The sequence below is a fragment of the Danio aesculapii genome, chromosome 6 (assembly GCF_903798145.1).
Source record: "Danio aesculapii chromosome 6, fDanAes4.1, whole genome shotgun sequence".
Lineage (NCBI taxonomy): Eukaryota > Metazoa > Chordata > Actinopteri > Cypriniformes > Danionidae > Danio > Danio aesculapii.
The window spans coordinates 16,777,318-16,791,055 of record NC_079440.1 but is presented as its reverse complement, the minus strand read 5'-3'; the positions used below and the strand labels follow the sequence as shown (position 1 = coordinate 16,791,055).

The following is a 13,738-nucleotide window of genomic DNA, read 5'->3' as shown; positions in this document are numbered from 1 at the left end:
GGATGCCAAACGGCCGCGCGCTTCGATTCGCGAACGCGCCTGACAGTTTGACACGTATGATGTCGTTGTCATGGCAACAAAGCAAATGAGACGGGGGTGGGTGTGTGTCAGGGGTCTTGTGAGATCTCCGCCGGTGACAGAAACAGAAAATCACGGAAAAGGGAAAAACAACGGGCACAAATGTCAAGGCATTGCGGTAATGTTTCTGCACACACTTACCTCCCCGACACCTGCCTGAAGCACCTTCAGACCAGTCTCTGTTTCTAGAAGGTTCTTTTGAGACACTGCATGTGAAGAAATAAACAGAGACAGCTTTTTAGATTTCTTTCATGATTCTTACAATTTATTTTCTTTAATGATTCAACAGTATGAGTTTACTAATGTTTTAAATTCATTTTAACATCCCCTCTGCCTACTCCACCCCAACAGTGTGTCAGGTAGCTATCATAAATCCAATCAAATCTACATTAGTATTCACAGCCTTTGCTGTGAAGCTCTAAATCGAGCTCAGGTACATTCTGTTTCCATTGATCATTCTTGAGATGTTTCAGCAGCTTAATTGGGGTTCACGTGGGGTAAATTCAGTTGATTGGACATGATTTGAAAAGGCATACACCTGTCTATATAAGGTCCCTGGGTTGATAGTGCATGTCAAAGCACAAATCAAGCACGAAGACAAAGGAATTGTCTGTAGACCTCAGAGACAGGATTGTCTTGAAGCACAAGGCTGGGGAAGGTTAAAGAAAAATTTCTGCTGCTCTGAAATTTCCAATAAGCATAGTGGCCTGCATTATCCATAAGTGGAAGATGTTTGGAACCCCCAGGACTCTTCCTAGAGCTGGTCAGCCATCTAGCATTCTTCTGTGGAGAGAGGAGAACTTTACAGAAGGACAACCATCTGCAGTAATCCACCAATCTGGCCTGTATGGTAGAGTGGTCAGACGGAAGCCACTCCCCACCTGGAATTTGCCAAAAGGCATCTGAAGGACTCTCAGACCATAAGAACCAAAATCAGGAAGATCAAAAAAAAAAAGAAGAAAACCAGACACCGCTCATCACCAGGCTAATACCATCCCTACAGTGAAGCATGGTGGTGGCAGCATCATGCTGTGGGGATGTTTTTCAGCAGCAGGAACTGGAAGACTAGTTAGGATAGAGGGAAAGAAGAATGCAGCAATGTACAGAGACATCCTGAATGAAAACCTGCTTCAGAATGCTCTTCACCTCAGGCTGGGGTGACGGTTCATCTTCCAGCAGAACAATGACCTAAAGCACACCGCCAAAATATCAATGGAGTGACTTCACAACAACTCTGTGAATGTCCTTGAGTGGCCCAGCCAGAGCCCAGATCTAAATCCTATTGAACATCTCTGGAGAGATTTGAAAATGGCTGTACACCGTCGCTTCCCATCCAACCTGATAGAGCTTGAGAGGTACTGCAAAGAGGAATGGGCAAAAATTCCCAAAGACAGGTGTGCCAAGCTTGTGGCATCATATTCAAAAAGACTTAAGGCTGTAATTGCTGCCAATGGTGCATCGACAAAGTATTGAGCAAAGGCTGTGAATACTTATGTACATGTGATTTTTCAGGTTTTTAATTTTTAATAAATTTGCAACAATTTCAAAAAATCTTTTTTCACATTGTCATTATGGGGTATTGTGTGTAGAATTTTGAGGAAAAAAAATATTTTAATCCATTTTGGAATAAGGCTGTAACATAAAAAATTTGGAAAAAGTGAAGCGCTATGAATACTTTCCGGATGCACTGTACTTTTTGAATGAGAGGGACAATATGACAAGGTAGGACAAATCAACAGAACACCGGTCCTTAATTCTGATTGGTTGAGCCATGTTCAAAGCTGTTGTAAAAAACTCCGCAAATATACACCAGTGACTGCTGCTTGGCTACAAACGGTTTTATTTGCATCGTTTTATTTAGTGAAACCCTGCTATGCAAATGGAACAACCTTTTATAAAAGCAATAAACTCCATGAAGCCATGGATTACTGTATATTTATAAAAGCACTTCTTAGCCATTATAAATTCACAAACTACAGCTGCTTGGGGTTATTGCTTTAAATGGAGTGATTTAATATTTGCATAAATTAATTTAAATAGTCCAATATGGAATATACAATTCAACACTTGTGTTTCACAAATGTTTATCTTCAAGTGTTTTACTGTTAGCTTTGAGGACATTTACACTCCTAAACATTGTAAAATTGCAGTCTTCTTCCAGAAATATAAACAAGCACTCACATTTTGTCAAATCAAATGATCTATAAATGACAATCTCCCTCCTTCTAGTACATAGGTCTCAAACTCGATTCCTGGAGGGTAGCAGCTCTGAACAGTTTTGCTTCAACCCTGATTAAACACAGCTGATCCAACTAATGAAGGTGTTCTTGACTCTTGGGTCAGCTGTATTTAATCAGGGTTGGAGCAAAACTGCAGAGCTGCGGTCCTACAGGAATTGAGTTTGAGACCTATGCTCTAGTAAAACTAACACAATCTCACGGCAATTTGTAACTTTTTGATTTAGTGGCTAATTCGTTTTCATTTGTACATCATCATTTATACAGTACATTTTAGTACGTGTAGTGGTACGTGTAGTGGGATTTATGCTCCCACCTCCATTTAAAACCCATACATTTCCATACAAAACAAATTATGAATTCGTTCAAATTAGCCACTTTTCTGACAATACATAAAATTGTTACGTTTTCCTCGTGAGATCGTGCTGAGTAAAAACAATTTTATTTCATTTTAAAACAAACACAAGCCCTTGGTCATAAACAAGAGTTAAAACTTTCATTTTTACATTGTTCATATGTTGTATGACTTATAATACGCTATTTTGTTTGTCTGGAGGCTTGTGCTCATTAGCCATCAAACATACTCTTTATTACTCACCAGTCTTTTCGGAAATCTCACTTGCTGTTAAATTCTGGCTGTTCGGGAGCACCCGGAAAGTGACAGCTGGACCAACCACACTGTGTAAAGCAGAACTTTTAATGACATTCAAGTTTGCCACATGATTGTGTGCAGGGTTTAAAATTAACTTTTCACTCACCAGACATTTTTGCTTACACATTTGTAAGTTACAGGCTATTCAGACCCTCTAGCTAAAGTTCATTCATTCATTTTCTTTTCGGTTTAGTCCCTTTATTAATCTGGGGTCGCCACAGCGGAATGAACTGCCAACTTATCCAGCATATGTTTTTACGCAGCGGATGCTCTTCCAGCTGAAACCCATCACTGGGAAACACACATACACTCCTATTTACACACATATACACTACGGACAATTTAGCTTACCCAATTCACCTAAAGCGCATGTCTTTGGACTGTGGGGAAAACCAGAGCCCAGAGGAATCCTACGCGAACATGGGGAGAACATGCTATCTCCACACAGAAATGCCAACTGACCCAGCTAGCGCTCGAACCAGGCAATCATGCTACCCACTGTGCCACTGTGACTCCCCTCTAGCTAAAGTTAAATTATCATAAATAAATTGGTTATCAAAATTAAGGCTTATATTTTAAATACATTCCTTATTGTAAGACCCTGGACCAAAAATAAGTTAGGTACATTAGCAATACATTAGCAAGTAGTAATAGAAAAATATGCACTGTATGGATCAAAAAAATTTGTTATGCCAAAAATCATTGGAGTATTAAGTAAGAAGAATATATGCTCAAGAAGATGTTTAGCAAATTTTTGTAATATGCATTGCTAAGAGTGGAATTTGGACAACTTTAATGTGGCAGTATGTAAGTTTGACACCCAGTAGTTGAACTAGGTATTGCACGCCTGGTTCAAAACACATGCAAGAGCAAGTTGCCAGATTGATGACACCAACAGGAGCATGCCTGACTATCCAGCCTAAAGGCTGATTTAAATTGTGTTCTAAATAAAAGCAACGGCACGCAATAGAAGGAATATTTTCCATATTAAAAGGAATTTTTGTTCTAACCAACAGCTGAAATTTATATTTTACAAACGGCTTCAATTTCTTGCACCTGAACAGCAGAAAACTGACAATGATCACCTCAGGTACATCTCATGTGCTTTATTCAGTGTTAAATGCTAATAATGTGAGTTAGATTGTCCTTTTACATGACATGTATTGCCAAATTGAAAGATTGAAAATAAAATACAGTTTGAAATTAAACTTTAGAACTGTGACTCAGTGCAAGCCAACAAATATCAGTGAGGCAGCATGTACATTTAATAATGTAAGAGGTTTAATATGTATTAATTAGATTATAAACCTTACTATTTTGTTGGAGTGCAGTGAGTGCACTATTCTGTGCTTCTGAATGGCTGTATTTAAATTTCTGTCGTGCTGCAAAATCTAGTCACTGCAAATCTAGTCACGTAGCGTGTTGTTAGGACACATGGTTACAATGTAACCTGCTCACCAAATGATTACATTTTTAATATTTATGTTATTTGCTAATTAATCAGACCCTCTTGTTTTTCACAATTTTTGGTGATTCTTTGTGATAAAATGTGGCAGTAATTCCCTGAAATAAGCAGACAATTTTGAGATTTTTTTTTTTAATTAATAATCTTATTTACTTTACTATGTAGCCTACTATGTTAGGTGTGCATTCTGAAACTATGATAATGACACAAATCATAAAACTAAAGCTTCTTTATTTTGGTCTCTTGTCAAGACTTGATTTAAAACAGATCTAAAACAGTAGGGATTAAACTAAAGGAAGTTTGTATAGCTCTTACTTTTATCCACGATCTTACTTTCTTTCAGATTTCACTCCCCGGAGCATCTGACATCATGTCACACATAGGACATGGGGTAGGGCTTCCCCTGCCGTAATACACATAAAAACATGGATTGCCGTAAAACTCATCAACGGCAGGAAAGCGTTTTCTCTTGTTAACTGCAGGAAAAGAGGTTCCGCGGTCATCATCCTTAAACCAACCTCATCTCCACCTGTCTGTTCCATTGCCCTGTTTGCTCCAACTTTCTTTTGCAAACGCTCCATTCGCACCACAGGATGTCTATATCCCTTTGCTATGACTTCACATGTAAATCTCTCGCGCTTTATCTGCATCTGCTTACTGCACAGGCTGAAAACATCCATCCATTTCAAACTGAAATAAATATCATTTGATCATATGGTTTGGAATTTGATGTTTTATGACATTATTTAAATTTTTTGCAGGGTCGCAAAAATTTGTGACTTTTTATTGATTTTGTGTTAGATTCAGCGATCACGGAATCGCGGAAAACTAGGGGGTCTGATAAATAACCACCACATGTGGAACTCTAAATCTGCGTCTCATTTCGAAGGACATTAATGTCCACCAGAGGTCGCATTTTTGGTCGCGGACGAATACTTTGAGAGCCTTCATGACTGAATGAATCAAATACACGGTTTTCCACCAAGGAATGGAAAACTCTGAAATGTAATTCGCTAAAATAGGCTTATTAAAGGGACCAAAACAAAGACGTTCCAACACATAACGCACATTTTCAAAGCAGAATATCTGACTTTAGCATTGTTTTTCTGATCAACAAGAATGTTCACTTATCATGTTTCTTAATATCTGCAAACACATTATGGTATTTCAGCCTGATCTCACGAGAAAACGTAAGTATTTTACATTTTGTCAGTTTGGTGGTTAATTCGTACGAATTCGTACAGGTTCACTCATACAAATATGTGCGATATTAAAAAGGAGGCGTGGCACCCAACCCCGCACCTAAACCCAAATGTCACTGGGTGATGAGCAAATCGTACTAAATTATATGAGTTAGATCATACAAATTCATACAAATTAGCCACTAAATCAAAAAGTTACGAATTGCCGTGAGATTGCGTTGGGTATTTTTATGCTTTAGAAGAGTCAAAACTTACATACAGCACCTTTAAAGAGGATTTTTTCAGTATTTAGATTTTTTGAACCCTCAAATTACACATTCAATTAGTTACTTCTCTGTGATAAAAAATAATAATATAAAAAAACATAATTTTCTTTGGTTTTGTTTGCTTATTTATTCAGCTTACAGATGATGTAAAAATCTCTGATGACTGGCTTCATAATTCAGAGTCACAAATAGAACAAAAAGATTCTCTGGGACTACATTTTAAGTGCTCTTTACACTCTTTTGCTGATGTTGATTGAATGATATGAATGTTGGAGGCTCCTCTTATCTGAAGGGCTCTGACAGTGATGGCATTAAAAAGGGAGGTAGGACATAATTTACGAGTCATAACCTGCCAAATTGGCTAGTGAGTTTAAGGGTTACCCGCCATGGTTGATTTTCGCCCACATTTGGCAGTTTTGGCAGGTGTTAATTTCAAACCCTGATTATATGTTCGGAAACTGGGATTCAAGAAGTAAGAGCAGGACAAGTAGTGGAGAAAATCCACTTTTGAGGTCAGTTCATTCCATTCACTTTTCTCTCTCTCATTCTTTCCCTCTTAGCCATCCCCCTCTGTCCTCCAAGGACAATGGATCAAGGTTCCAGCTCACCACAGTTTGATTTACCAAAAGGAGTTAGTGGGATTAGGATTTGCTTCCTAACCACAGCAACAAACACCAATCAAGACTGTTTGGACTGATTAAACACAATTGTTTACAGCTAAATTTGTATTTTTAGTCCAGTATCTTCACATGCTGGGTTACTAAATCCCCTCGCAAGATTTGTTAGTTAACCCTTTAACACATCAGTTTATCATGAAGCACTTCAGCCCTGATGATTTATGGATATATCGTCTTTTGTTTCTTTTTTCCATTTTCTACAAATATTGACAAATTTCCTAATTATATTGTACATTATCTGATATTTAAATTCTCAAATATGCGTGAGCACATGTACTTCGTCATTTAAACAGCTTAATAATGATCATATTATTTGATCTATGATGGGTGTTGCCATGTTAGTGGAGGAATCAGAGCTGCTGGATTTACAACATGTTAATTCATCAACTTCTCCTTAACAACATGAAGGTAAGTGGCTTGTTAACTTGGAGAAGAATAGAGTAAATATTCTAATTACCTAAACAGTGTTTATCTGATGCGAATAAAGCAAATCATAAGACTAGAAAAGTAAAGTTCTTAGACAAACTCTATGTTGAATTGAGACAGCCTCGTCTGAAAGTTTGAAGTAGTTTAAAAGTTAAATAATTGAATTAGTTTTTAAGATGTTTGAAAGAGTTATAACTATATATGTTAGCATGTTTCTAGTATGGATTGGCTTGTTTCTTGCTAGGCTGTTGATAGGGGGTTGTGAGTGGTTGCCAAGGTGTTGCAAAGTGGTTGCTAGAGTGTTCTAAGTGGTTGCTTAGGTGTTGCTAGGCAGTTGTTAGGGTGTTCTGAGTGGTTGCTAAGGCGTTGCTAGGGTGTTCTGACTGGTTGTTAAGGCATTGCTAGGCGGTTGCTAAGGTGTTCTGAGTGGTTGCCAGGCAATTACTAAGGTGTTGCTAGGCGGTTGCAAGTTGTTGCTATGCGGTTGCTAGGGTGTTCTGAGTAGTTGCTAGGGTGTTGCTATGGTGTTTTATGAGGTTGCTAAGATGTTGCTAGGTGGTTGCTAGGGTGTTCTGAGTGGTTGCTAAGACCTTGCTAGGTGGTTGCTAGGCAGTTGCTAAGGTGTTGCAAGGTAGTTGCTAGGGTGTTCTGAGAGGTTGTTAGGCAGTTTCCAAGGCATTGCTAGGTGGTTGCTAGGTCATTGCTAAGATGTTACAATATGGTTGCTAATGTGTTACTAGGTGGTTGCTAAGGCATTGCTTGGTGGTTACTAAGGCGTTGCCAGGCAGTTGCTAAGGTGTTCTAGGTCATTGCTAAGATGTTGCTAGGGTGTTCTGTGTGGTTGCTAAGCTGTAGCTAACGTATTGCTTGGTGGTTACTAAGCTGTTACTAGGTCGTTGCTAAGGTGTTGCTAGGCAGTGCCAAGGCGTTGCTTGGTGGTTGCTAAGATGTTGCTAGATGGCTGCCAAGGCGTTGCTAGGGTGTTGCTGGGCAGTTGCTAGGGTGTTCTGATTGGTTGCTAGATGATAGCTAAGGCATTGCTAGGTGGTTGCTAAGGTGTTGCTAGGTGGTTGCTAGGATGTTCTGAGTTGCTGCTAGGGAGTTGCAAATGTGTTGCTAGGTGGTTGCTGAGGTGTTGCTAGATGGTTGCTAAGTTGCTGCTAGGGTGTTCTGAGTGGTTGCTAGGTGGTTGCTAGGGCATTGCTAGGTGGTTGCTAGGCGATTGCTATGGTGTTGCTGGGTGGGGAGTTGCTAACATAAATTAGCATGGTTCTAGTATGAATTAGCATGTTGCTAGCATATTTCTAAGATAACCTAACATGTTGTTATCATAAATTTAGTATGAATTTATATTTATATTTGTTTATAGTATAAATTAGCATTTTTCTAGTATGGATTAGTAGGGACAGTTGCTAGGTTGCAAGGGGGTGACTAGTAAGTTGAAATGTTATCAGTGGTTGGCAGATTGGTAGTCTGAGTTAAATGAGTCCAATCTTAAGTCTGTATGACATTCTGGCGCAAAGTTGGGAGGTCATGAAGTTTGACCCAATGTTAGATCAATGGGAATTTTCCAAATTTTCCAGGTAATTTTTTTGAAAGCCGTAAGTCAGATCCGTTGGAAAAGATAAAGCAACTTAATTCAGTACAGTTTGGAGGTTTGGAGTTGGTTTGGTGGTTGTAGTATGAATGGTCTAGTAGGAGATGCATTTCGAAAATTAATCGTTATTAAAGTTACAAACGGTACAATTGCTTATGCCTGAATGCTTTAAAAATTATTATACAGTCACAGGCCTCAAAAACAAGAAAAAAGAAAACACACTGAAAAATTGAATACAGACTCAATATTTCATATCCTGCGACGTGACTATTGCGAACGATCACATTGCGATATTGATGATGTAACTTTATATTGTGCAGCCCTACTAATATGTATGTGTATTTAAATATCTGAAACCTAAATGAATTCTGTAACCCTCACTAGCTATTGCCACCTCTCTGCGCTAAACCTAAGCCTACCTGATATTGATGAAAGAGTCAGTGGTGAGATGGATCGTCTCAGCAAGGGTCTTGAGGAGACGAACCCCATCGGACAGATTGAGAGGGCTGTAGAGAGACATACACATTCATACGCCTACATACACAACTTTACAAGCACAAACTAACACAGACAGCACAGAAACAACACACAAACAGACTCTCCGCTGAATAGCCAGTGTGATGTGTACCCCCAGGTCCTTCGTTAGTGTAGTGTTTTGAAAACAAGTACCACAGGACTACCATACTTTCAGACAAAAGGAACACCCGAGTAGACTTAAGGCCTGTTCACACCAAGAACAATAACTATAAACATTTTGACCACAGCAGAGTTCTGACCACAGCAATCATTTTAAATATGTAGAGAAACTATATTGTTGGGATCACTTCCAGAATTAATTTTTAAAGCTAATAAATTATAAAACGCAGATAGCAAAACCTAATCAATTTTAATAAATAGAATTTTAGTGTAATTTAAAGTTACAGGTGAAATTGTGGAGAAGCTCACTGCTTGATGTTTAACTTTTTTTCAAAGATTATTTAAAGAGAATGACTATATTGAAACAATTGGTTATACCATGGAAATGACTGATAAAATTGACAAGAAAACTATGTTTTTATATATACACTGGCTGTGATTGCTAAATTCCTTGTTTTATTAGATTGGTTAGACGAGCTGGATTCACTGGTCAAATAGAAACATTACACCATATCTGCTGGTTCCAAAGGGGTAACGCAAAAAGAAATGCACAAACTCAAAATAAACAGATCACCATCGCTATCGTGTGGACACAAATACAGTTATTGTTATGTTCATAGTTATCATGCTTGGCGTGAATGGCCCTTTACACTCGGTTCAACAGACAAAACTGTTAGTTGTACCTCTGATTGGTGACAATGTATCCAAACTCCTCCTTTATCTTAGTTTTATTCTTTCCTGGTTGTACACTCAGGGCTCCCTTTCCAAGCGGTCCTTCCTCTTGTTTGAAAGTTAAAGGCCCTAGTACACTGGCACCCATTGGGATGGAGTTATCTTTGGAGGCCCCTGGGGAGCTGGGGCTCTTGGGGGAGGTTTGAGATCCAGGGTTGAGCGGAGAAGAAGAGGAGGAATTTGAAGCGGGTGAAGAAGCCTTCTCCACCACATGGGTCATCTCTCCCTCGGTAATCTTCATCTGATTATGGCACACAAGACATACTATCTCTGCTATTTCTGGTATGTGTGTGTGAACAAAAATGCTTTATAACATGTCTCAATGTGATTTAATATAAATATGATGCATAATAACTTGACACCAGAGCTGTATATGCAGTGCTAACTTTATATTCAGGAGTTGTTGGCAGTAATACTGCATGTCGCAGTACTGAACTATCCAGATTTACCGGAGGAGAAATTTCCTCACCATGCCAGCCCTACCAATTCATCAATCTGACATCATCAGAGCAGAAGCAGATGGTTAGATTTTAATTAAAGATTACTAAAACAAACTAATTAATTGTTCACTTTCAGACTGACAAGGTGCGCTACCAAAAGTAACAATGTAAATTTGGATTTCATGCAGTATTAAGGTTTTTTCAAGCACAATACATGCAGACACACATGTATCATTGCTAGGAAACAATTGAAAGGACTACAACTGAAACTCTTAAAACTGGCCCATAATATCAAATCTTGAATCTGAATCAAAATACAAAGAATCTGGGTGTGTGTCCATAGTACTCCTAACGTAAAAAAAACCACGGGAAAAAAATGATTCATTAGATTTACTAAACTTTCTAAGGTAAGTGGTTGCAAACAATTTATTTGGGCTGAATTTAAATTAAATATCAGATATCAAAGTATCATAGCAAAAAAGTATCATTCCGGTATCTGTAAGTATCGTTTGCTACCGATATCAAAGTATCAGTATCATAGCAAAAAAGTATCATTCCGGAATCGGTAAGCATTGTTTGCTACTGATATCAAAGTATCTGCAGCAAAAAGTATCGTTCCAGTATCGGTAAGTATGGTTTGCTACTGATATCAAAGTATCTGTATCATAGCAAAAAAGTATCGTTCGGGTATTGGTAAGTATCGTTTGCTACCAATATCAAAGTATCTGTATCATAGCATAAAAGTATAGTTTCAGAATCTGTAAGTATTGTTTGCTACCAATATCAAAATATCTGTATCATAGCAAAAAAGTATCGTTCCGATATCGATAAGTATTGTTTGCTACCGATATCAAAGTATCAGTATCATAGCAAAAAAGTATTGTTCCAGTATAGGTAAGTATTGTTTGCTACCGATATCAAAGTATCAGTATCATAGCAAAAAAGTATTGTTCCGGTATAGGTAAGTATTGTTTGCTACCGATATCAAAGTATCTGTATCATAGCAAAAAAGTATCGTTCTGGTATCGATAAGTATCGATTGCTACTGATATCAAAGTATCTGTATCATAGCAAAAAAGTATCATTCAGGTATTGGTATAAAATATTAATGAGAGTTTGACTGTTTCAAAAAACCTCACATTGAAAAAAATATGCCTATAACATAATTTTGTTAACTTATTTTCTAAAGTTTCTATGAAAAGTATCATTCTGGTATCACTATTGTATAAGTTAAAGTATCAGTATCGAAAATTGATAAAAGTTTGACTTTTAAAAAACAACTCGCAATGAAAAAGAGATGTACATTATAAAATTGTTAACGTTATTGTATAAAAAAATTTGTTTAGCTACTAATATCAAAGTATCATATAATCTCACACACACAAAAAATAAATGTGTGATGTAGGTTTCTTAACTTATTTATAAAGTTGGTATCAAAAAAGTCACACCCATCGGGAATTTGAAGTCAGCGTATTGCTATTCAATTCAATTAATTTTTATTTCTTTGGCGCTTTTACAATGTAGATTTTGTCAAAGCAGTTTAACATAGAAGTTCGGTCACACTTTATTTTGATGGTTCGTTTGTTGAGTTTAAGTCACATTCCATCTATATGCTAACTAATTCTCATTAGATTATAAGTAGACTGTTAGGTTGGGGTTAGGTTTGGGGTTAGGGTTAGGGCTAGTGTAAGTTGACATGTACTTGCAAAGTTTCTTGTAGTCAGTTAAATGTCTGTTAAAGGAGCATATCAACAGATATTAAGCAGACAGTCTACTAATACTCAAATGGACCATCAAAATAAAGTGGTACCAGAAGTTCTAGTAAAATGAAACTGGGTCAGTCCAGTTTTCAGAAGTTCAGTTTAGTTCATTGTGGTTTAAATTTCACTGCTGGAGGTACACACACTAAAGAGCAAATCCATCGATGCGTAGCTCCACAAGTCCCAAACCAGGGAACTTTAAATTAAGTTGAACATTGCTAAATTTAACTAGTTTGATTAAATTAAGCCCATATCAATTGTTTGCAACAGTGTAGTACATTAAAGTACGTGACTCAAGTCTGCAGACTATCTCTGACGTTTGGCAATAGTGTTGACTCTCCTAGAATGTTTATCCCACTTTTTTTCTTCTTCTTTCGTATTCTTTTTAAAATGCTTTCGAATGGGCCATCAAGCAATGTCTGTTTATTTTCTAACCAGCCGTGATTATCATAAAGAGACTAAAGAAGGAGGAAAGTATCATGTTACAGAAGTGCTAAAGAACTTTTAAATATTGTGCACAGACAAACATTAATATTGGATAAATAACAAGACAAATCACACATAGTCATGGCTCACAGTTCCCTCTTATTTTCATAGAATTATAGGTTAAAGAGACAGTTCACTCAAAAATTAAATCTACTCACTATATATTTGCTTACTGTGAGTTTCTGATGTTGAACAAAAAAGAAGATATTTTGAATAATGTTACAAAACGGTTTCAAATGACACCCATAGCAGAAAAAAAAACTACTATGGAAGTCAATGGTTACAAGATTTGTCAACGTAACTCTTTTGTGCTCAACAGAAGAAAGAAACTCAAGTTTGAATTTCAAGTGAAGGTTGTGTCAAAGACAGAGCTTTCCGTTTTGAACAATCTCTTTAACACTTGCTGCCCCCCGCTGTTAATGAAAAGTACTACTACTGGGCTCAACCCAACCTTGAAACATTACTGAAATACTAAACGATTGGAGTTCTATATTTTTTTCTGCTTACCACTTTTGGAGGCGCAGAGGAATCCTTTGCTTCAGCTGAATGAAGAAAAACAAGCAATTCAGAATTGACATATTTTCAGAGCACCAGCAGTAATAATTTAAAATGAATAGTCGTATTCCATAAATATTATTAAAATGCCAAAGTGCTCACATTTTCTCTGATTATTTGGTGGTTCGTTTTGAAGGAACTGAAGGACAGTGAAGAGACGCTCCATCTCCTCAGGGTTGAGGTGATTTAGATCAAACCCATGTTGCAGGAGCAGCTCATTTAGGCCTTGTTGAGATATTCCTGCGGTTAGTTAGAGTTCAAAGGTCATTTATTTTATTTAGTTAACAGGGACAGTGCTTATTATTCAACAGTAAAAACTGTAAATAAGCCCCAAGTCTAAGTTAGCACCAAGCACTAATTTTAAAATAATAATAAAAAGATCATAAAAAAACAAAAAATAAAGAAAAATGAATTAAATACGACTGCAAATTTGATTCACTTTTAGCTATTTCTTTAGCTTATATTTAAATGTTGAACTTGGAATATCTCTTAATTCAATTGAGTATTCCAGAAATGAACGGCTCTAACT

General features: G+C 37.3%; 1 protein-coding gene across 2 annotated transcripts in view; it reads right to left on the bottom strand.

Annotated features, from left to right (window-relative positions):
* Window positions 1-13,738, bottom strand: part of ptprnb (protein tyrosine phosphatase receptor type Nb) — a 61,134-nt gene that overhangs the window by 24,911 nt on the left and 22,485 nt on the right. The window contains exons 7-12 of one of the 2 annotated variants that reach the window (XM_056459682.1): window positions 13,312-13,449; window positions 13,162-13,196; window positions 9,920-10,209; window positions 9,020-9,106; window positions 2,914-2,993; window positions 220-284 (exon numbers count right to left, since the gene is read on the bottom strand). In XM_056459682.1, coding sequence (XP_056315657.1) covers window positions 220-284; window positions 2,914-2,993; window positions 9,020-9,106; window positions 9,920-10,209; window positions 13,162-13,196; window positions 13,312-13,449 — 695 coding nt within the window. The remainder of the gene's footprint in view (window positions 1-219; window positions 285-2,913; window positions 2,994-9,019; window positions 9,107-9,919; window positions 10,210-13,161; window positions 13,197-13,311; window positions 13,450-13,738) is intronic. The other variant, XM_056459683.1, reaches the window with a different exon arrangement.